This window comes from Coenobita brevimanus, chromosome 1 (genome assembly GCF_032717465.1).
Source record: "Coenobita brevimanus isolate Jiangsu-jjx chromosome 1, ASM3271746v2, whole genome shotgun sequence".
NCBI classification, from domain to species: domain Eukaryota; kingdom Metazoa; phylum Arthropoda; class Malacostraca; order Decapoda; family Coenobitidae; genus Coenobita; species Coenobita brevimanus.
Genome location: NC_136954.1, coordinates 70,036,468 through 70,060,018, shown reverse-complemented (window position 1 = coordinate 70,060,018; position 23,551 = coordinate 70,036,468). Strand labels below are relative to the sequence as shown.

The window sequence follows — 23,551 nt, the reverse complement described above, 5'->3', positions numbered from 1 at the left end:
TTCTGGTGAATCAGACTCACGAGTGACGCCCTTGCAGAAAACCAGTAAGACTATTCCTCCCGAGAAATCCTCTGTAGCAAAATACTCCAATGTCTCTTGTTATAAGAAAACAGTAGAGAAAGTGTTAATAATATTTCCCCACCAGTGAATTCCTAGTATCATTCCCTCTCTTTACCAATCTCCTCCCAGTAGCTAGCGTGAACGTAAACAAGAAATAGAATCAATTGTCAAAACCCCTTTGCTATCAGAAAATTTTAAGTTCGAATAATAATACTTACTCTTTCCCAATATTGCTATAACTCTGTTCTGACCCGCCGCGAGTCACTCCCCTCGCCCTCCCTCCCTGTGAGCCTCACTCCCCGCGCCCCCACGCGTGCCTGTATTCCCTGTACACCTGTGCACTAGAAATAAATTGTGTTGGCATCAGTATCAGTTAAGCTGATATCCTGCTAGATACTAATATCCTAGTTAAGGTTTTACTTCTTTGCTATATATTGTGTTGTAATATCTGCTGTCTTTGTCCTGTATCTGACTGTGGTAATATACGTGTAAAGGTTATTGCCTGGAGTTTTTGTGTCCTGCCTCTCTTTATTGCACTAAGCCCCGGTCTCAAAAGAGGACCCCGCTACACGTAAGGTGTTCTAGGACCGAGAAGTCGAGCCTCTAACACCTAGCATTAATATTATTATTATTATTATTATTATCATTTCAGGGCTGCACCAATGAACGTGCCTCCAAGCTGAGAACATTCGCCAGAACAAACCCTTCAGAGATTAATGTGAGTTTTACCCCTCTTACTGTTTTTAGAGTAAGGGTCGTAGTTTCTAGTACCTCACTTCATCCGTTGATGGGAAGAAAGTTGTCAGGTTGATGGTGATGATGATAATATTATTTGAAGCTCCATTGATGAAGATGGTGATGATAATTGAATCCCTACTGTAATAAAGTTCCTGAAAAAAAAAAATTCAGTTTAATAGATATTAAGTAAAGGAAGATGGACAGGTGCAGTCCCACATATTATCTGTGTTAAGTAATCCTACAGATGAACAGTAACAAAGTAGATTCAGCACAATCTGTAGTAGGATAGTCTGGACTTATGACAAGAGCTGGCACAGGACAGAGTAATATGGAGTGCTATTAGGTGAATCCATCTGACTCATGTTACATGGAAAAAAACAGTATAAAACTGAAAATGGTGATGATGATGATGAATGGCAAGAGTAAACTAGAAAAAAAAAAGACCCGGGTGATGATAATGATAAAAGTTTTCCATTTTTCTGTCAGATCATCCGGACGGCAGTTGCAGCCATGAAACACAACAACTGGACCAAATTCTCAATCATCTACAGTATCGACCAGGAGAGCACGATGGAGACACTGAGGGAGGTGGCCAGGAAGGAGAACATGACCATCAATCATGTCAGAGTGGCCAACAAGGAAAGACTCTCACTTATATTTCAGGAGACAAAGAACAGTACCAGGAGTAAGTAGATGAGAAAGAATAAGTAGGAGAATAAATGGGAAAGTAAGCATGAACAGGAGAACAGAATAAATAAGAGAATAAGAATAAAAATCAGCAATAGAAGACTTGCTTGTATTCCATGAGACAAAGATCTATACCAAACATAAGTAGAAGAGGAAGAATAAGAACACAGTAAATTGGAAAATGAGTAAGTACTGTATAAATCAGAGAATAAGAGTAAATAAGAAACTAATTTCCTCAGGCAATAAGGTGCCTGGCAATAAACAGCTAGATAGATGCAGTAGATAGATGAATAGCCTACTGTAGTAAGATAAACAACATAGATATTTAAGTAGATATACAAATAGACTTAGCCAATCATTTGCTAGGAGTTTATGTGTACCTGGGGCAGATGATGAGGAAAAGAATTAATGCAGGGTGTTAACCCGGTCCTTCTTTGCCAGTTTATGTGTATCTGGGGCATCGTAACGACCTTGGTGAGATGATGACTGCAATGGCAATGGCTGGCGTGTTTCAGAGCAAACGTGAACGCAAGGAATACCTCTTGTTATTCATTGAACAGGAGGAGTACTATCCAAATGTATGGCTAGAGTATTTGTGGGGTGAGTATGAACACACACAAGCATATGCACATACACATTCCTGCACGAGCGCACACACACACACACACACACACACACACACACACACACACACACACACACACACACACACACACACACACAATAAATAAAACCCTATACACATCAGAAAGAGAGAAAGACTTAGGTGTGATTATCAATAACAGACTATCTCCGGCTGACCACATCAGCGAGAAGGTACGGAACATGTATACACTGCTCGCAAATATGAGAATAGCATTCACATACATAAATGAAGACATGCTAAGAAGGATAATAACATCATTCATAAGCAACGTTGGGTCTGGTTAGTACTTGGATGGGTGACCGCCTGGGAACACCAGATGCTGTTGGCATCCCTACGTGTCAAGTGGGGTTGGTGGAGGATTGGTGCCCCTCCTTGTAAAACAATTAACTCTGAGCCCTTGGCCACCCCGTTTGGGATACATGGCGTCTGGCAATGGATGGATGGATTAGACCAACCCTGGAATATGCATCAGTAGTCTGGAGTCCTCATCTCAAAAAGCATATAGACAAGATTGAAAAAGTTCAAAGGGCCGCTGCAAGATGGATACCAAGCTTAAGGGACCTAAGCTACGAAGAAAGACTAAATAAACTGAATCTACCAACGCTACAGGAGAGAAGGAAAAGAGGTGACATGATAATGCTATATAAGTGCATATCAGGAAAGGAGAAAATAGACATAAATGATTACTTAACATATGGAGAAGCATCAGCAAGAGGACACTGCAAAAAACTGCATAAGAAGAGAGGTGATAAAGACGTAAGGAAATTCAGTTTCCCAAACAGAGCAATTGATCAATGGAATGCACTACCGAATGAAATAGTGTGTGCCAAAACAATTCACAAATTTAAGGATATGTACGATAAATATGGTCTAAGACACGGGACAATACGAGCTTGACTCATTCCTGTAAAGATACAATTAGGTAAGGTAAGAACACACACACACACACACACACACACACACACACACACACACACAAATTTCTGTATGGACCATAACAAATTACTGTAATAGCAGTAGCTCATTTGTGTTGATAATATTTAGGAATGAACCAGACATCTGGCATCCAGCTTATCTGCAAACTTCTGTCTTGCAGCTGGATATTACTCTCTCACTGGATTGCCAGATATATTGAGTTTTGATTAATTTTGATGAAAGCAGTAACATACAGCATAAAGCTGGTCTAAAAAATTGTAGTTTTTTAATTTCATATCTCTACATGACTGAATTTGTTCCTTTACCATACAGACATAATCACACAAAATTTCAGACCAATAAAATTTCTGAATATGACCCAGACACAAGCTGTGGCAGAAGTGAAATGAATTGCCACAGAATTATGATGCCAGTCATGAACAAGTGCTGTGAAAAGCTGTAAAATTGTTTTTTCTACCAATGAGCTTCATGAAGTAAGTTATAAAAGGATGAAAATCTGGACCAGATTAAAGTGAAAGGACTGCCCTATAACATTGCCAGGTTTCCACACGGAGTCGAACCAGAGCCAAGAGCGGAAGTGCCAGGAGGCAGATTTGCTGACACTGGACGAGCAGTTCATGATGGTAGCTCACCGGCCTTCTGAATCACACATCTTAGCTGACATGGTGAGGAAGTACAACAAACAGCCTCCATTCTGCCTTGGATACGTCCCCAGCGAGAAGTACATCAGGGTAAGTGTCTCCACGTAGCCTCCGTTGTTTTGCGTATAACAAGTTTATACACGTAGCATTTGTTTCTTAGGCTTAGTGTAGCTTGTCCATATAGTTTAGCCTTTACTTAGTAGACATGGAGCCTTAGAATGCCTGTGTTTTGTATGCATAGTGAAATTATACACACAGCATTTATTTATTAGAGTGAGTGCAGTGTTTTCATAATAGTCTAGGCTTTGGTTTGTAAGCCTGGAACCATACTGCAGTGAAATTTCTCTATGTGTTCATGTGCATAGTGAGGTTTATGCATATTTATTCCATAGGCCTAGTCACGTAGTCTATCATTTGTATGCCTTGAACAGTAGTATAGTGAAATTTTTCCATAGCCATACTGTGTGATACTTTTCCATATATATATCCTTCATTTTTTTACACCTAGAACAGTATTGTAGTGAAGTTTCTCCTCGTAGTCAACATTTTGTATGCCTAGAATAGTACTGTAGTAAAATTAATGGGTTAAGTAAGTTGGCACTAATGTATTACAAGATAGTTTGGGGTACTTAGCCCCCCAAAGTCCCTACCTAAGTGATTAATGGATGTAAGTATTTGGATCAGTTCACTTAGTTAATTGAGTGGAGAGTTTTAGTGAATTTTAGTGTACAGTGCATATACATGAGGCAGTTAGTTTAGTGTGGAGTATTGTAACTTTGGTGCAGGTCGAAACATAAAAGTCAGTTTCCTCTGCCTCTGGTGCTCTTGATAAATGGGATATGAATGCAGATCATAGACAGGTAAAATGATAGACAGATGTATTGATATGTAGATAGTACATTGTGGTAATGGCAGGGAAGGGAAGTGTATAGATAGATAAATAAACAGGTAGATAGATAAGTGGTACATGGTGGTAATGATAAGGAAGGGGAGTGTATAGATAGAATGACAACAAATAGTGGTTATGATGCCTTGGGACCCTACACCTCAAAGAAGGTAGAATGGGATAGGCAGTTACCATTTATTTAGGAATCTTTTACTGTGATTGTTTTGTTTTTATGTGTTTTTTAAAGCCAATAATTTAAGTATATGTGTATATCCATACCATCTGGCAATATATAGGTAAATAGAAATACAGTACTCTCCTGTGAAGCTGTGTGTTTTTTTTTTTTTTCTCATGTTTTAATTAGTTTTCAGAATATTAAGTTTTTATCTGACTCATCATTATCTCTTTATTATTTGCAACTTATAAATATTATGATAAAAATGAGTTCAGCCCTAGATTTGATCAGGGAAGATATGCTGATATTTAAAAAGATAATTTAAAATGATTTGACTACAGTATTAATATGTTTTCAGTTTTCAGGTTAATCAGTATAGGTAATATTTTATCCGTATTTTTAGCTTACTGTGCATATTATTCTGTTTTGTTGGCGTATTGCAAAGATTTTTATTTTTCAGATTACAGTATTTTCATAAGCTTTTTATTGTAAGACTGTAAAATCATATTACAGAAATTAAAACTGACAATATTACCCCGTTCAGGACAAGGACGTCCTAGTCATTATATTGTTGACACACCTGATGATTTTATTTAGCTTTTGGGAGAGCCTTCACGGTAAAAAAAATAAGTGGTGGTTGTAACTGAACTCTTCAAATGCTTTAGTGTGCATGATTTCCTCGACGTTAGGGTTGTGTGGATGTAGTGGGAATACAGTACAAGGAAAATAATGCCATCTTAGTTGTGGGGTTATTCTTCACCATTACCCACTTCAGGGATGATGATGACAGAGATGGTGATTTTGATGGAGATGGTGATTTTGATGATGATGATAAAGATGGCAGTTTTGATGATGATATCTAGTTTGTGTATTAATGAGAAAATTTATTCTATTGAAGGAGTTTAATCAGTCAGTAATTACCTCAGTCATAGGTGGAATAGAAAAAAGGTTATGATAATGGTGATGATGTCACAGTCCCCAGTTGTCATACGGGGAAGGTAAGACATGACATGACAGTTCCACATGACACCTGACTCAATGCCATTGACCTGTGGTAGTTTGCCAGCCTCTTCCACCATTTTGGTTTCACCCATTGTGCCATGAATTGTACCTAACAGTTCAGTTATTCTGTGTGTGTGTGTGTGTGTGTGTGTGTGTGTGTGTGTGTGTGTGTGTGTGTGTGTGTGTGTGTGTGTGTGTGTGTGTGTGTGTGTGTGTGTGTGTGTGTGTGATTACATAAACCCACATTGTGATGGTTCTCTTCCTCAGTTTAGTGGTTTGAATGCCCCAGTTGGAGTGATCACCCAAACATTGTGTATGGATTAACTCCCAAAGAAGTGACAGGGAGTTAGGGACTAAGTTCATCATACACTGCCACCTAAATGAAGTTCGCTGGTCATTCACAGTTAAATATATTGTACTTTGTTAACCTAGCCTTGGGATCCCACACCTCAGAGAGGGTAACACGATGAGCTTGGCTCATGTGTGGGTGTATTGTAATTAGCATTTTGCCACAAACACACATTCAGGCAAGTTGAATGTAACCAAGGTGGTGGAATTTGCTGGCCACAACCCCTTCAATCCAATTTTGTTTATTTGCATTTTTTTTTTTTTTTTTTTTTTTTTTTTTTTTTAAATATTGCTACCTCCAGGTGGTTTTATTTAGGCCAGGGAGAGAAATCTGGTGGTGAAGGAGTTAATGAGGACTACAATATTTCTAACCCATAACTACAAATTCCTCTAAAGTTAACTCAGTTATCTGGAGGTGGTATGGGGAGAGAAAAAAAAAAAGTTCATGTTTAGCACTTGTCTTTCACTGTGTTGCTCATGTGTCGCGGGGACGGTTCACTTAGCGTTATCGGTGTCTACCATGCATCAGTTTTTCATTTCCTATTCCCAGTGTCACATACACACCCATGCCAGCAGACAGAGCCATCCCCCAAGGCATAGTATTCTGCCAGCCGAGTTTCTGATGGGGTGGTATTTACAGACCATCTTGTACATCATTTGATACAAGGGGTTAACTGCCTCGCGCCGATGATGCCTTGCTCTTGCGTATTTTACAGGCTTTTATTTAGGTTGGGAGAGAGTTTAAACTGGGTCATTTAGGTATAGCTTTCATTAATGTCTTTACTTCAGGAGGTGTAAGTTGAACACAGTTGTTCAGATATAGCAAGAGTGAACTAAGTAAGACTTCATCAGAGTCAAGGGGTTAACAAAGCACAGGGAGGCGATGAACTATGTACAGTACAGTAATCATTTGATTATCCGGACGTTAGGTCTTGGCTCTATTAATTTCATAGCCAGGTTTATTTGTCCATATCTGAACAAAAAATTTCTGACATTGCCGGTTGGGCGGTCTACAAATTCAAAAAATTGGTTTGAATGCCAGCCGGCCCCTCTGGCCAAGTGCAGATGATAGACCCTAACCTACAAGCTGAGCAAATATGGCCGTCCAGAGCCTCACTGAACAGTCAAAGTCCCCCAGCCACCTCGATCACTTCAACGCTACTGGCTGCATGCGAGTAATACAGACCCTAACCCAGAAGCTGAGCAGATATGGCTGTCCAGCCCCTCATTGAATAGTCAAAGTCCCCTGGCCGCCCGGATCACTCCGATGCTGTTGGCTGCACATGAGTAATACATACCCTAACCCACAACCTGAGCAAATATGGCCGTCCAATTCCTCGGCAAATGGTCAAAGTAACCCGGCTACCTGGATCACTTGGACGCTCCTGGGTACACACAAGTAATACGGACCCTAACCTACAACCTCAGCAAATATGGCCCTCCTGGTCCTCACTGAATGGTCAAAGTCCCCTGGCCGCCCAGATCACTCCTATGCTCCCAGGCACGTGCGGCTGTCCGCCTCCCTATTGAATGGTCAGAATCACCTGGCTGGCCTGATGACTCAGACATTCCCTGAGGCCATGATGAATGGGAACTCCAGCATTGCTCATTTGCCTGACTGAGCGATATTGACCCTTGCGTTTAGAGATCAATTAGGTGCTTTTTGCGTGTGTACTCAAAGCCAAGTGTGGGTAGAGACATGGCAGTTCAGTGTTCACATGGCGGCACCAGACCTCAGTTCCCGCCTTTCTGTCTTGAGTGTGGACGTGCTTGTGACCATGGCTGCTTCCATTGTTGCATTTGTGGTGGTTCCCTACTTTCTTCAGGCCACAATTTTCCTCTGTGACATTCTCGTGTGTGTGATGAGGGCCCCACCACAACCCAAGAAGCAAAAGGGGAAGGTTTTGACTTTGGAGAAGAAGCATGAGATATTGAGCAAGGTTGATGTGGGTTGGACCGCTTCACACATTCTGCAGGAATGTGATCTGGCCCGTTCAGCCTTGTTTGATGTCAAGAAATCATGGCCCAAGCTTATTTAGTACGGACTGGACTATGGCGATGCCACTCGGAAGGGCAACAGGAAGGTGATGTCTCATCCCCGCCATGCCACCATCGACCAGTCGACTTTGATTTGGTTCCACCAGCAATGGGGTGCCAGCATGCTTGTATGTGGGACTGAGTTGAAGGCAGCAGCCAAGAAGTTTACATGCCTACGCAATGTGCACGACTTCAAGACATCTGAAGGTTGGCTCTTCCGGTTCAAATTTCGACATGGACTTACTTGCTGTAAGACACATTATGCAGCTTTGGTCGCGGCAGTGGAGGATGTTGAGCCGTTTCACCAGAAGGTGCAGTGCCTGATTGAGGACGAGAGCCCTGCTTTCGGTCAGGTGTACAATTAACAGCGAGTCTCAGTCTTGTACAATGCTAATGGGATGCACTGCCTCAGGCCCATTATTGTTGGACTCACAAAATAGCCACGTTGTCTCCATGAGTTGATGATGGAAGGCCTGGTTTACCTGTAATCTTCAGAGATTGGTTACACAGACATTTCGTCAAGATTATCCATCATCAAATGGAGGAACTTGGTACTGTATCCCTCGCAGCCCTGTGAAGGCACTCCTGATCCTCGACAATGCCCCTGTGCATCCATCCAAGAAGGAAATGGTAGCTTATAACGGTCATATCATGTGAATGTTTTTGCCATCTAATACGACTGCTCTCATTCAACTGATGGACCAAGGTGTTATCATGGCAACAAAAAGACTGTTCTGTTGGAGGTTCCTGGACAAGATGATGGTGGTGCTAGAGGACGATCAAGGGGTCAACACGCATGGGGAGCAAACTTTGGAAAATCTTCAATGCTACAACATCAAGTCAGCAGTGTTCAGCTCAGCGAATGCTTGGAAAGAAGCCTCTGTCAAAACCCTCGAGAGTGGTTGGTCTCGTTTCTTTCAGGGATATGAAACTGTGCATGACTTTGAGATATTTGACGTGGACAGTTTCCACGGCAGGCAAGGATGTTGATGTCAGCAATGTGAGGGAGCGGTTAGACAATGATGGTGGCGATCCAGGTTATCAGATGTTGTCTGATGAGGAGATTGCTGCTTCTGTCTCTGCAGGGCAGACAGAGGACAGCAACGAGGATGAGGACCCTGACTCTGAGCACCCTGCCACTCCATCACTCCCTCGTCTTGGTGAACTGCGTGCCGGCATTGAGCAGGTGCTCGATTATGCCAAGCACCCTCATTGCGACAGGGAGTTGGTGCCACTCAAGCTGGCGATGGATCTATGGGTAGTCAGGGATGCTGTCATGCTCCATCAGAATTGCCACACATATTGTCAGACCTAGCTGACTTCTTCAAGCTTGCAACCCCCACGTTTGCAAGCCCTTTCTCCCCACCACCACCACCTCGTCCCCTGTCTTTACTCTCGGACCCGCAGCTGAGCACATCGACAGCCACTGAGTCACCATTAGACGTGAGCTTGTGGCTGTCTTCAGTCTCCTGAGGTGGGTATGCCTCTGTCACCTTGCTGTATGTCCCTACTCATCACCCAGCTCCAGTGGATGGAGGAGGAGCTGTTTGACATTTGTTAGACACCAGCTGGGGGGCTACCAGGTTATGACGCCTGTTTACCGGTTACAAGATTGTCAGTACTGTACTCTACTGTGGATATTTGGGGATTTTGATTGTGTATGCATTGTTTTCTTAGTCTCTAGCTTTATATTGGATATTTCCATGAGTATTTTAATGTCTAAACACAGTACTGTACAGTAGCTGAAAGACCAGAGAACACTGGCACAATTAGGTGGGGGACTGTACATATAGGTTGGGTATGGGTAAGATGTTGGTATTTAGGATATTGTTTTGTATCCGAATTTCATCCTTATCCGGATACGCTGATGGCTGTATTACGTCGGATGATTGAGGGATTACTGCGTATATATATATATATATATATATATATATATATATATATATACACACACACAGTATACACACACACACACACACACACACATATTAAAACCTCACTGTAACAGACTAATTGGGGCCCTAGTCATTCCAAAAGAATAAAAATTCCAATAAAAACGAAATTCCAATAAAAGTGACATCCGGATTTCCCCCTGCCAACCCGGACTTTTTCCGATATATCAGACATTAGTCCGGATCACACCAACAATTTTTAAACTGTTTTCACTACCATTGCAATACTGTACTTTATTATACATTCACTACAGTAATTAAATATTATAATATATATAATAATATTGTACTATACACTGATAAACGTGTCTTTTATTTACCTTATTGTGGTGAACATAGCTGAAGTGGTCAGGCAGTCCAGGCTGCGTATGGCTTTATTGGACTTTTTCTGATACTGTATAAAAGAATTTTGTCCAGCAGCTCCTCAATTCCGATGTAAGCGAATTCTGGTCTGTTGCAGTCCATTATATTGAGGTTTTATTGAATATATATATATATATATATATATATATATATATATATATATTATTTCTGACTGGAAGAATCATATCTGTGTGTTATTTACTAGGAAATGCAACCCTTTTGGCCCGGCTTGGACCCTCCCTTACTCCGAATGTGCCGTTGTTCCTGGACTTATTAATTTTCTTCCCAGGCATCTATACAGTACCATAAATAGGCCAGGTGGTGGGAACAGTATTCACACAAAATTTATTTTTACGAGGAAAACGTTAAACTGTTGCAAAAATTATTTCAGGGATATTAATTTGCTAAGTATTCCACCAGTTCTTCTCATTGCCTTCTTCTGCATAACCTTCCTTAGCTGAGATGTGTTTGAAATGCATCATTACTCATAAATGATAATTTTCCTAAGCTGACAGAGCCATGGTACGTTTCTCTGCCCATAGATGATAGTATTCTTAATCTGAGGGAGCCAGGACATGTTTCTTTGTCCATAGATGATACTGTTCTTAATCTGAGGGAGCTATGATATGTTTCACTGCCCATAGATTATAATATTCTTAATCTGAGAGAGCCATGGCATGTTTCTCTGCCCATAGATGATAATATCGTAATCTGAGAGAGACATGATATGATTCTTTGCCCATATACAGTATGATGATATTTTTAATCTGAGAGTGCTGTGATATGTTTCTCTGCCCATAGATGATAATATTCTTAATCTAAGAAAGGCATTATATATTTCTCTGTTCATAGATAATAATATTCGGAAGCTCAGGGAGACCTTTACTTGGGGCTTCAACAACAACAACAAAAGGGAGGAAAGTAACAGACATACCTAAATGTGAAGTAGATAAAGTGGAATAGTAAGCAGACTGTTATCCCTGCCTGTATATATTTAAAGTGCAGGGGAAGACAAGAGTTTTAAGTAGTTAGGCTGATGCTGTGCATATATTTTGATGTTCATGAATAGTGCTTTGAAGTTTTAGAAAGTAAAGATATTGAACTTTTTAAAATAGATATTATCTTGGAACCTTTTAGAGGTGTAGGTTTTGATGTTAAGCTTATTGTAGGAGGTGATAGATATTCTAGGATAATCATACATTCATTTCTCTCTCTTTTTTTTTTTTTTTTTTAAATCTAAAATTACATGAAGGCAGGTAGGGGAATAAATGCCCAGTAACAACTAATGATAAACTTTAACAATTGAACAAAATCTACATAAACATGAGCTAAAATTTACCACCGTGTGCTGCATGTTTGTTCAGTGCATGATAGATGTTTGGTTGTAGTGTTTGGGCACGTTTGATAGAGTCTTGGGGGGAAATTTATATGTTTGATGTAACATTTAATGACATCGATATACTTAATATGTTAAGTGACGGTATGTTTAATCATGTTCATTTTGGTGTTGAGTATATTATTTCTTGGCAGTTCATAGATATATTTGTGAACATATCATTATAATAGTGAAGCTTAATTTTGTGATAAACGTGCCTTGTTTTGAAATTTTATAACTGTGTTTTTGAACTATGAGATATATATTATTCCTTCGAAACTTACAACATTTATGATATATTGCAAGCAAAACCGGAAGCCCAGCCTAGAGGAGAAGGTACGTAGGCGAGATGTAAACAAAGCAAGTTCCTTCACACGTCTAAACACGCAAACCTTCCTCTCTAAACCCTGGAGTCTAGATGTTGGATGGTAGCTTCACACTCGTATCTCTCTCTCTCTCCCTCATTTCCCCTTCCCACCCTGTACTTTTCCTCACTTTCAGAAGCTGTAGTTGACGTAGCCAGATGGATATATCCTTCCTGCACTTGTCTTTACCTTCTCCCTTCCTCGTAGATTAATGATTTAGTTCTGAGCTGTAATTTCTGAAATCCCTCTACCCCTTCCCCAGTTTTTTGCTTACAGTATTTATTTGTTTATTAAATTTTTAATATGTCCAACTCTGGAGGGAAGGACTTAGCCAGGGTCTCGCACTAATGAAAATCTGTTGTCCATTGTTAGTGTGTTCTTTTGCAGCTTTACAATAGTTCATTCACTTAAACTGAAGTTGGCAGAGATTGACCATTCTTTTGTTGACCAATTTCAGTAACTCGGTGGCAGAATAAAGCAGTATTCTGATCCCACATTCTCTCCGTAGCACCTATTCTAGACTAGCACTGCATTCATATATTTATCTGTTCTTTTAGCTCAGCTTCAAGATACAGAGATGGCAATTTTACACATAGTCAAAGTGAACAGAGTATAGATTGCAAAAGTAACAGTTCGTGATGATAAAGTTATTTGTGTTGTCTGGAAAAGCTTTAAACTACTAACAACAATAGGATCTTGTGTTTGTGTGTGTGTGTGTGTGTGTGTGTGTGAGAGAGAGAGAGAGAGAGAGAAACTCTGGCTATGACTTTCATCCAAACAGGGGCAGAGGCTGGGAGTGGACAGAAATTATAGCTTGTGAGTGTACAGACAGGACAAAAGTTCACGTAACATATCATCTCTTCTTGTCGCTTCCCTCTGCCTGGCTAATATTTCTTAGCTGTCAGGGGTTTGATGTGTTTCTTATCCCATAGATGATAGTATTCCTAAGCTGAGAGAGCTCTGTTATGTCTCCCTGCCCTTGATAATATTCCTAAGCTGAGAAAGGCATAGTATGTTTCTCCACCCATAGATGGCAACATTTCCTCGCTGAAAGAGGTTTTGTAGATTTCTCCTCCCATAGATGATGATGTGACACGATTCACCAAGGGGGAAATATGCCCTTGAAACGTAAATTAAAATGCAACAGTAGTCGAACTTTTGTCCCTAACTGTAGCTCACTACATCCTTCCCTTACTCTCCATCATGTAACTGTGAAACTCGTTCTTCCCTTTTCTTTGCTTATAATGAATTCCCGAATCACATAAAGTTAAAAACATTGCATGTCCCACACATTCCGCCAGTACAACCCTCTAGCTTTCAAAAAACAGGTGTAGTGGACTGAAGTATAAAACCAATTAATCCATTTTCTTTGTTATCATGGTTCTGAGGTCTTTTTCATATAAATCAAAATCTTCCTACACTGCATGGCTAAACCACAACTTATTCGGTTGGTGATGATCCTGGAAAAGATATGATTTTAAATATTTTGGTATCTTGTCTGTTTAAAAGTTAGTGATGTAATTGTTAACCCCTTTACCTTGGGAATGTCTTTTTATTATTATTATTATTATTATTATTTCTTCAGCCAGATGATTTATATTCAACTTATGAGAGACTTCCAATCCTGAATGGGATAATGAAGGCTATATCTTACCCCTCCAGTTTGAGAAGCCTCTCCTAAGCTTAATCATCTGGAGATGGGAATGCTAAAACAAAAGACAACCTGAGGCTAAAGGAGTTAATATAACCCATGCCATTCTGCATCAGCATTTTGATAGAGGAATGTGTTGTCTCATTGTAGTGACTAATAATAATCACGTACATATACAAAACAGTAAATAATGGAAGGACTTGTAATGATTTTATGTCTGTGTATATATGGCCCAGTAGTGTAAATACTGTAATTAACAGGGTGGTTTAGTGGGCTAAGTTGCCCCAGTTGGATGTAGTCCATATGGGTTTATATCCAGGGAATGGTTAGGGTATGCTCACATAATGCCACTCAGGGGAAAAGCAGCTGGTCTCTTGCTTTGAACATCTGGATTAAATAGCCTAGTCCTGGGCCCCTGTGCTCCTAACTGTCTAATAAAAGATTGGACAATAGATAAAATAGTTGTTTGAAAGTTATTAGATAAAGATAGTTACTCATATTAGACAAAGATAAGCACAGCACTGCTGTATTTAGTCATTTCTTGTCTGATGCATGTCTTTAGTACTCGATGTGTTAATTGATAGTTGGTTAACACGAGTTAGTTAATTAATAGTTAATACAAGTTAGTTAATAGGATTCTTGGAAAAGTTTGTCATTAATTTTGTTTCATAGTTGATATTAATTTCATCATTATGGTGACACCTTGTATATGGTATTTTATTTTTATTACCTTCCAGATGATTTTATTCAGCTTAGCAGAGACTTCCTCCTGAACTGGATGGGTTAGATATTTGCCTTCATTAACCCCAACAGTACCAGGAGGGTCTCACAAACTGAATAAAGTTGAGTGAAGGCAGAAAGAATAAATAATAAAAGACCTCACCATATTGAAGAGGCTGACAACATTAATATAGTACTGTATTGCTAATGAGGCTTAGGTTGATGGTGGTGATAGTTATGACAAAAAATTAATAGAAAATTGCTTCAGTTAGGATTATATGTGCTTTACCTCAACTGTCTCCATTAAAGAAATTGATATTGATATTTTTGCAACCTTAACACTTGCTTATATTTGTAGTTTGGGGTTTTCTGATGAATTATGCTGAGAATGTATAGTGCCCAAGTCAGAGATATGGCCTTGCTTAGGTTTGATAAGAGGTGACACAGATTTTCTCAGTATTGTAATGCCACCAAGGAAGTAGGTTGGTCATCAATCTTCAGTGTATTGGACCAAGATAGCTTAGTCTCATGTCCCAACACCTCAGAGGGGGTAAAATGGGCCTTACTTTTGTTACCATGTTACGGTTCATCCTGATTTTATGTTGTTAGGCAGTGTTGGTATAATCTGTAATTCATACATAAGCGTGTAGGGCAGTGGTGTAGTGGGCTAAGGCACCCCAACTGGATGTAGCCTATAAGGATCTACATCTGAGGGGTGGATGGATTTGTGGCTCATATAATATCACTCATGGGGAGGGGATTGGTCACCCTTGCCCAAAACATTAGGACTGAGTAGCCTAGAGCTGGACCCCTGTGCTCCTGTCAGGACAAAAAATTATTCAGTGGTAGATAGGTAGATAGACAGTGGTAGTTATTTTAAACCATATTAATTTTCAGTGTAGATGGAATATTATACCTAATCTAGTGTCTTAATTTGACTGTTTCCTGCTATATTTACTATTCCTGTTAAATAACTCAAAGACAAAATGAGACACCAGAGTACAAAAAACACCAATTTATCTAAAAAGTTATACCCCAGCAAACTCACCTTGACAGTACAATTTTTGCCTTGAATCTGGCACATCACAGCCAGCAACATGGAAAACAGACATGCTGCCAAAAGTCATGATGATGAAAGGACAATACTCTTATGGATATTAATAGCAATGCACTTCATTGTGATAAGTAACAAGGCAATGAGCAATGATTTTGATGTATAGTACAGCGTCATGTGATGTTCAAGACCAACAGACTCCCCAGAATATTGTCCAAAGTTCTAGCATGCAGGTTTTAATGTACTCTATTTTCAGTGTCAGATGACTGACTTACTGCTGTGCTAAGTTATCACAGTATTTAATAATTCATTTCATTTAGTGTGAGGAGGTGACTTTAGGTTTTAGATCATGTGATGTAACTAAGGAAAGGAAGTTAGTCACACCCTAAAATGTACTGGGTTATGGTGTACCTCAAAGGGGTTAATCTGAATTTAGTTTTTAGTGTTGTAGCATTATTAACTCACCCCATCTTGGGATGGGAAAAAGGATCAGGATCTGGATGCAGATAATGATGAAGATTATGTTATACCTTAATATTGAGAGGTGTTTTGTAAAGCTTTTTGTATTACAGTAGCTTGGGGAAAAGATGAGGATAAAGACAGCAGTGATCTTATTTCATCTTTGAGAGGTATTTAGGAAAGTATTGTTAGATGGGAAAAGGGGCAAGGACAGTGATGATGATGATATTATTACAGTATTTGGTCATGCTTTGTAAATTACTGTAATGTTTATACTGTATAGTCAGCTTGCAACATAACAGTTTAGCGAGGGTTTGGTTTGTGTGTACATGATTGCAACACAGAGACAGCCTGAGGTGACTTTAATGTTCCTGACACGACTACAGACACAACAATATCACCAGTGTGTGACAGTATGAGCTCTGTCTTTACCGTAACATAATACATGACAATATTAGTTCCATCTTTACCATAACAAAATATTTGACAGTACCTAGTGGATTTCCACTGTAAAAATTGTGACAATGAACAAGGTATTCAGGAAGTCATAATGGGTTTACCAAATGTATTATGTGTAAACAGCTTAATGGATTGAGTTGCTGTATTTTCCATGTGATAGAGTAACTCATTTTTTTTTTTTTTTTTTTCCCATATGGAAAAAACCATCTCAATCTTTTAAGGCGTTTACATAGAAAGATATTTTGTAAACCCACCGGGACACTGTGGACATATTATATATATTCTGTACTTTCACCATAACCCCAAACTTGACATACAGTAATGAACTTCATCTGTACTATTATTTAACATGACATAACCAAGTACAAGGTGTAGGTTTATCCGCTGTATTATGAAAACTGAGTGAACAGTGGTGTGAGAGAGCCCCGTATTTTTGATGGCCCATTCTTTAAAACCTCTGATTATTATATATTATTAGCCTGCATTCCACATTATAGAGTGTAGTCAGCAAATGATACTGAAAGGCTAGACATGTTTTACCAGCATGACTAGCTTCAGAAGTCATCATTAAAATCTTAGGGCTTTTTCATACCTTTGTACATTCAGTTTTAAACCCATTGAGCTTGGGATGTCTTTTTTATTTTATTCATATTATTTCCTGAAGATTTTATTCAGCTTGGGATAAACAGTATTTTTTGAACTAAAGGATTTAGATATAGTCTTATAAATCTCTTCAGTAAAAGAGGCCATTCCAAAGCTGCATAAAAATATCATTTGGTAGCAGTTAGAGTAAGAAAAAAACAAAAAACAAAAAGACATCCCCAGACTCAGATGGCCATTGGTACAGCCGTATACTGTAAGACGAGACATGAGGGGTGCTGGGAGTATAGGCAGGGATTTGCACCTGATCCGCTAATGCTTCTTATTCTCTACCAGGAACGAGCTATACCCGTTGAGGATAAGGTAGGGTGAGGAGGAGGCAAGGACATGTGGGTGGTTTTTATTGCTTTGTGGGCGTCCTCTTTACTCATGGGAGTGTTTGCTAATGTTTTCCAGCGTGGGTGGGAGATGCGAACTTTGGCATATCACAGATGTTTAATTAGAGCCATCACTTCCTTTGCCAATAAAGGAAAGACATAACTGAGGAAGATATGGTGGCTGAAAATGAACCATTGTTTATACTGTATTTATATTTGGGGACCACTGACTGTCCTAATGTGTACGAGTATAGGTCCATTCGCCCAAAGGCAGCTCTTCATGTGCCCTAATCTTGAGCCATTTCCCAGCACAACCTTTCTGCTTAAGATAGTTGGTTGAAGCTGAATCATCAAAATAAAGATAAAGGCAAGAAGTACTATGCAGGAGATAGATATATTGGCTGAAATAGAATAATAAATATAAAGGGGAAATTGAATTGAGAATAGTTTGTTGGTTGAACCTGAATCACCAAAGTAACGACAAAGCAAATAAGTGCTGGAGAGAATTATATTGGTTGAAACTGAAGCTAAAGAAACGTAGATGAGTGTCAGTATCTCTGACATACAGAGTTGGAGCATTGGCTAGCTGTAGAGGAGGTTGATGATTGCTTTTCATGTAAGTGTGCCCTCCTTGGTGCATGAATAAATTCTGGTGAATTTTTCAAACCACACTTGTCATGAATTATTTGCTCCTACATCAGTGAAGCTAAACTAAATTGTTAAAGCTGTCCTTAACTAATGAGTTTTTAAAGTTTGGCTTAGTGACAGTTCAGTGAACAAAATGGCCCTGTCATTTAATGCCTGTGAATATGAGGTTTGGGTTTAAATGTCAAGTGCAGTAATTTTTTTGTCGATTTTGAGGCACCTCCAACGTGATGTTGAGGGGCACACTTGCCAACTCATCTTAAACCAGTGTGATGTGTGGCTAGTGCCACCCAGGTGGAGGGATCCTTCATGGATTAGTCATGACTCCAGTTATGACAATGATGATGGTGATGATGAAGTTCAAAGTAGCTTTTTGTAATCTTTTAAATCATCTTAAAGTACACTTCTAATATTTCATAATTGGCCTCCGGATATTTCAAAGCAACACCTAAGGTAATAGTGCTTTTGGTAGTGGCACATTGAGATCCATTTTCAGACAGTTATAGTAAACTAGAACTATATTTGTAAATAAAATTGATGTGTGTTGATTAGTACCTTTGTCTGTGAATGTGAGTTGCTCGCATCTCCTGCCTCAGCTGGACAGTTTGGCAACCTTGCATACTGGGTGTGTTTATTCATATTGTGGACATTTTCATAATCGTTGAGTCGGCTAGTCACTAACCTTCCTCATTGTGAATATATTGTTGACTAATATCTCAGGAATTTTGACCTGGCATATTATATGTGTGTTTTGTCCAAAATTTGCTGAATATTTGCACATTCTTCAGCATCTTTCCTTTCTTTCGTAGACTGTCATTCCTATCACTTGCTTGATAAACTAATGCTGTAATAAAGTATTATTTTGTAAATGAACCCAACCCAGCACAGGAAGTAAATTTTTGAAATGACAAAGAAGTACATTGTATGCCACTTTGATCATAATGCAACACAACATAATCCAACAGTTCTTGATACTGTAATGGAACCTGCAGTATTGGTACATTTACTTGTGGCATGAATGGAAAAGCTCTTTATGATTCACAGTCAAGTTGCCACGAAGTCAGAAGTGGATGTTTGTCATACTGAAAACAGCCATGAGGCAGTATTAAAGGTTGTCTCTCTTGGCATTTATGTCGTACTTTTGACTCGGTCACCCCGTCTCCCATGGCATGACTGCAGTTAATTTGTCTTAAGTGGTTTCTCACATCTGATGAAGAGTCTCTAACCCCTTTCAGCTTAGTTGATAGACAACTACTGTATAGTCAGTCTACAGTAGAGGGTCAGTTCAGCAAGTAACCAAGGACTTTCATTATTACCTCATTATTTTCTTTGAATTTCTTTCAACAGTGGCTTAGTATTGTGGGAGTGACCTAGATCCATCAGATGAAAACATACAAACTGTCGTTTCATTTCAGTCGTGACAGTGACATTGCTGTTAGGATTTGGTTTTGAGGTTGTATGCAGGTGATCTGCCTGTCTGTCTGTCTGTCCTCCTGTGTTGGGTCAGGTAATCACTATGGTACAAGCCAACACAGTAGTGATAAGGACTTTCTGTAATTCATTCTAACCTTTCATTAGTGATTTGTTTGTGATTAAACCTGTCATTGTTTGTACTGTGTTGTGAGAGTAACAGATATGTTGATGGCCAAGTTCAGACATGATTTATGTGATGCAAAAACACTTTAATATATAATTAAGTACCATAATAACTTTAACAACATACTAATTGTATGATTTACATGGGAATGAAAGGATGCTGTTGTGGTAAATACATTACACTCTGAATGAAGCGTGCTCCTTTTATACATATATTTCTTTGAGTCCATGAACAAATCTACAATACGCTAACCACTCTTTTCTCTGTAAATACAGTATCTGAGAAGTAACATCGATTAACATAACATAATTAGTTTAAGTTGACCACATGACAACATGGAGATATATTCCTTGACCTGACAGTGACATAGTGTTATATCAATGCTCACTCCTGTACTGTACCTGCTTTCAGTATACCACACATAGTCAACTTGTAGGCATCTGTTATTACTATAATTACTGTACCTTCATTACTGACACATTATTTCCATTGCTTTCCTGTATTCTTACATTCCAGAAACATACAGTACATGATTTTATTTCCACTTCTTCACAGTTGATTTGATATATGTGATATCTGTTGAGCCAAACATGGAATTTCCCCATGTATTAACTTTTATGAACCTGTCCGCTTTTGTCATCAATTTCCCTTAGCCACAATCTTCCCAAGAATTATTGAAAATATTGATCAAATTCCATCTGGTATTGCATACAGACATAATATTGGCATGTTCAACCCACTGAAGCTGGGGATGTCTTTTTCGTTTTGTTTTCTCTTCTTTTAACAATTTTATTCAGCTTAGGATTGACTTTTTGAACTGCAGGAGTTAGCTGTAGCCTTAATTCATCTTCAGTAAGAGAGGTCCATCTCAAGTTGAATAAAATCACCTTGAAGCAGAAAGAATAAACTGAGAAGGACATCACTCAGATTACAAGCATTAATATCTTGAGTTGAGAATCTGTTACAACTTGAGTGATTCAGGTGGAAAATTTTGGCAAGGGGTTGTGTCTGATTGTGGCACTGTGTTGGGAACTTTGACCAGTGGTAACTTGGTTATGTAATTAACAGGACCCAGCCAGGACTGACAATGCATTTTGTCAGTTTTTTTAGCTGTTTATGGTGTTCGTGAGGAGTGCCGTCACATGGTAATATTGATATAACCCAGCCCAGATATAAAATGTTCCTCAGCTATCTCCCCATCCCTCGAAATGAGGATAACGGATTGTAGAAGGGCATCTCCAACCTGCAGTTCATTGGGTTTATGTTCAGATAAGCCTGGGGCTGCAACAGCAACTTTATGTACAGTTATGGCTATGTATTTACTACTTTATCCAAGGTTTTCAGCAGTTCATAAAGCTTAGGTCTAGATGGGGTGATGCCACAACAAGAACAGCAGCAGCATGTCTAAGGAAACAGGTTGATACAAGAGAGCTGCTTCACTGATGGCTTAGTGTTTTGTTTTTGTGTTGGTTTATCTTGTGGAAGTACTGTACCCCATCTATATTTGAGGAAGCTGATAATAGTAATAATGATGATTAAATTTGTGGGTCTTATGTTTCTTTGTTGTGGTTAACATGTCACATCATATCAGTCAAACCAAATTACTGCTGGTTAAAGTTTCTGACATCTCTGGGTGTCTTGTGGTCCTTGTGTTCTGTTCATGGCTGTTTTATGTTTCATCATCCCAGCTGTGGTGCATGGTCTCCCAGAGATGCTGGAAATTGACTTCTTCAGTGAGGAAAATTTGGTTTTATTATTACTACCATCAAATTATTTTATTCATCTAATGGTGGACTTCTTGAAGCAAAGTGGATAATTATTTTTGCATCTGACCCGTTTACAGCCAGATGATATCCCAAGCTGTGTAAAATCACGTGACTGTAGCTTCAGTCAAGTAAATAAGATATGCAAGGGTGGAAGGGGTTAACATTGCTCAGCATATCAGATGCAGATTTACCAGTTTCATGTATTCATATCTCTAGGAGGCAGGGCCCAGATTCTCACCAGACTTATAGTAAAGTAACTTCTTTTCACAACTGTGATCTCTTTCTGTATGAAAGACAAGGAGACTGCAGAATACCAGTATCCTCTGGTCTCATGTTTTGCCTTGCAAAAATAAATCTTGATTATGAGAGAAAAGTTATCATTAGTAATTTATTTTACCAAGGATCCCTGGTGGTACAGTTGATAGAGGTCTCAGGTTAGAGGAGATTGTGTGCTAACCCACTGTGGTTTAAATCCTACAAGGCTGGGAATTTTTCGGTCATTTAAACACTCCCTGGGTAGGATGGTCTCGTACAACTTAAATGATCTGGGTTCCATAAGCATTGACTTGGGCCCTCCAGTGCATTGGTCATGAGAAGAAGTTAATGGTAAACAATCTTATGACTAAATGCCTGTCACAACAGTGATTTGTTTTGACCAGAAGGAGAATCAGCTGTCTCCTATCCTTATCCATCATGCAAAAACTAATCTGAGTTATGAGCAGGAGATGATGGTAAATTTGTTTGTGAATGTGATCCCTGACTTGCACCCTCACAGCACACATACGCACCTGGCACTGATGATCACAGGTGGATGCAGTGCTGTGGCTCCCCCCCCCCCCAACATTTGTGGCCATGTTCTTGTTGATTTTGTAGATATCATGATGTTTCTTTCTTAGTGATCGCTGTGCATTACAAATGAGTATATTGCACTTGATGGTGAAGAAATAAGCCTTCATGCAATAGCACCAATATAACTGGACAGTTCCACTATCAGATTATGCAAGCGTCCCTCAGCTCCCTGCCTGTACTCTGAAATGAGGATGGTGGGTTGGAGAAAAAGGGCAGTCCACTGGAATCATGTTCACACAAGCCTGGGGCCACTGTAACATCCAAGACAGTACTGAGGTGTAGCATGAAAATACCTGGTAAATAGCTAAGAAAAAGACACTGTGAAGACACACGTCAACAAGAATTTGGCCCTAAATCTGTCCTTTACAGTTTGGTTGGAAGGCATTGAGAAACAAAGTTGGTCAGTATGTCAAGCAATAAATAATGTTTGTTCTTGGTATAGCCATTTGTAATTATAAGTTAGGGATGTGTGTCAAAACATCAGAACTTTAGCCACACAACTAGTACTGTACATTAGAGGAATTGCAATTAAGTAATAATGGAACTGTAATGAACTATTTATCTGAAGTTTACATTAATAGCAGCAAAAAACATTAAGAAGAGATAATCTATAATGATAACTCATTGTTAATTGGTAGAAATAAAATCACAGTACAGAAGACTAGTATTAGAATATTTGCTGTATTCTGTTAACAGTTAAGTTCACAGTAAATTACAGAAGATTGACTCTAAAAGTTATGTTGCTACCTGTAAGACTGGATTGTTAGTTTGTCCCATGATATTTTTGACCACATTCTTGACTTATGAAAAATTACTGTAACTTGCTGTAGATGTATTAGAGATGATATGTTAATACAGCATCCTTCCAAACAAACTTTGAGTGTTTTTCAACTCTGGTGAGCTGAGGTGCCAGGGCTATGTCCTCTCTCTCTCTCTCTCTCTCTCTCTCTCTCTCTCTCTCTCTCTCTCTCACACACACACACACACACACACGCACATACAGCAGTGTACATGTCAATTATTTTGCATGAGGACATTTCTGTTTGACTGTCACTGCCTGAACTCCAGTTGGTTGTGTTACAAACTTTGACAGTGTGGGTGGCAGTTGGTTGACCTTTGTGGTTTTGTTTTTTGCGGTTATATTCGCTTAGCCTATATTGGAT

General features: G+C 39.2%; 1 protein-coding gene across 1 annotated transcript in view; it reads left to right on the top strand.

Annotated features, from left to right (window-relative positions):
• The window catches only part of LOC145391089 (receptor-type guanylate cyclase Gyc76C-like), a 152,266-nt gene that overhangs the window by 82,343 nt on the left and 46,372 nt on the right, over positions 1-23,551 (top strand). Inside the window, exons 6-10 of the mRNA XM_080265812.1 lie at positions 713-778; positions 1,285-1,483; positions 1,927-2,085; positions 3,608-3,798; positions 17,491-17,517. Coding sequence (XP_080121938.1) covers positions 713-778; positions 1,285-1,483; positions 1,927-2,085; positions 3,608-3,798; positions 17,491-17,517 — 642 coding nt within the window. The remainder of the gene's footprint in view (positions 1-712; positions 779-1,284; positions 1,484-1,926; positions 2,086-3,607; positions 3,799-17,490; positions 17,518-23,551) is intronic.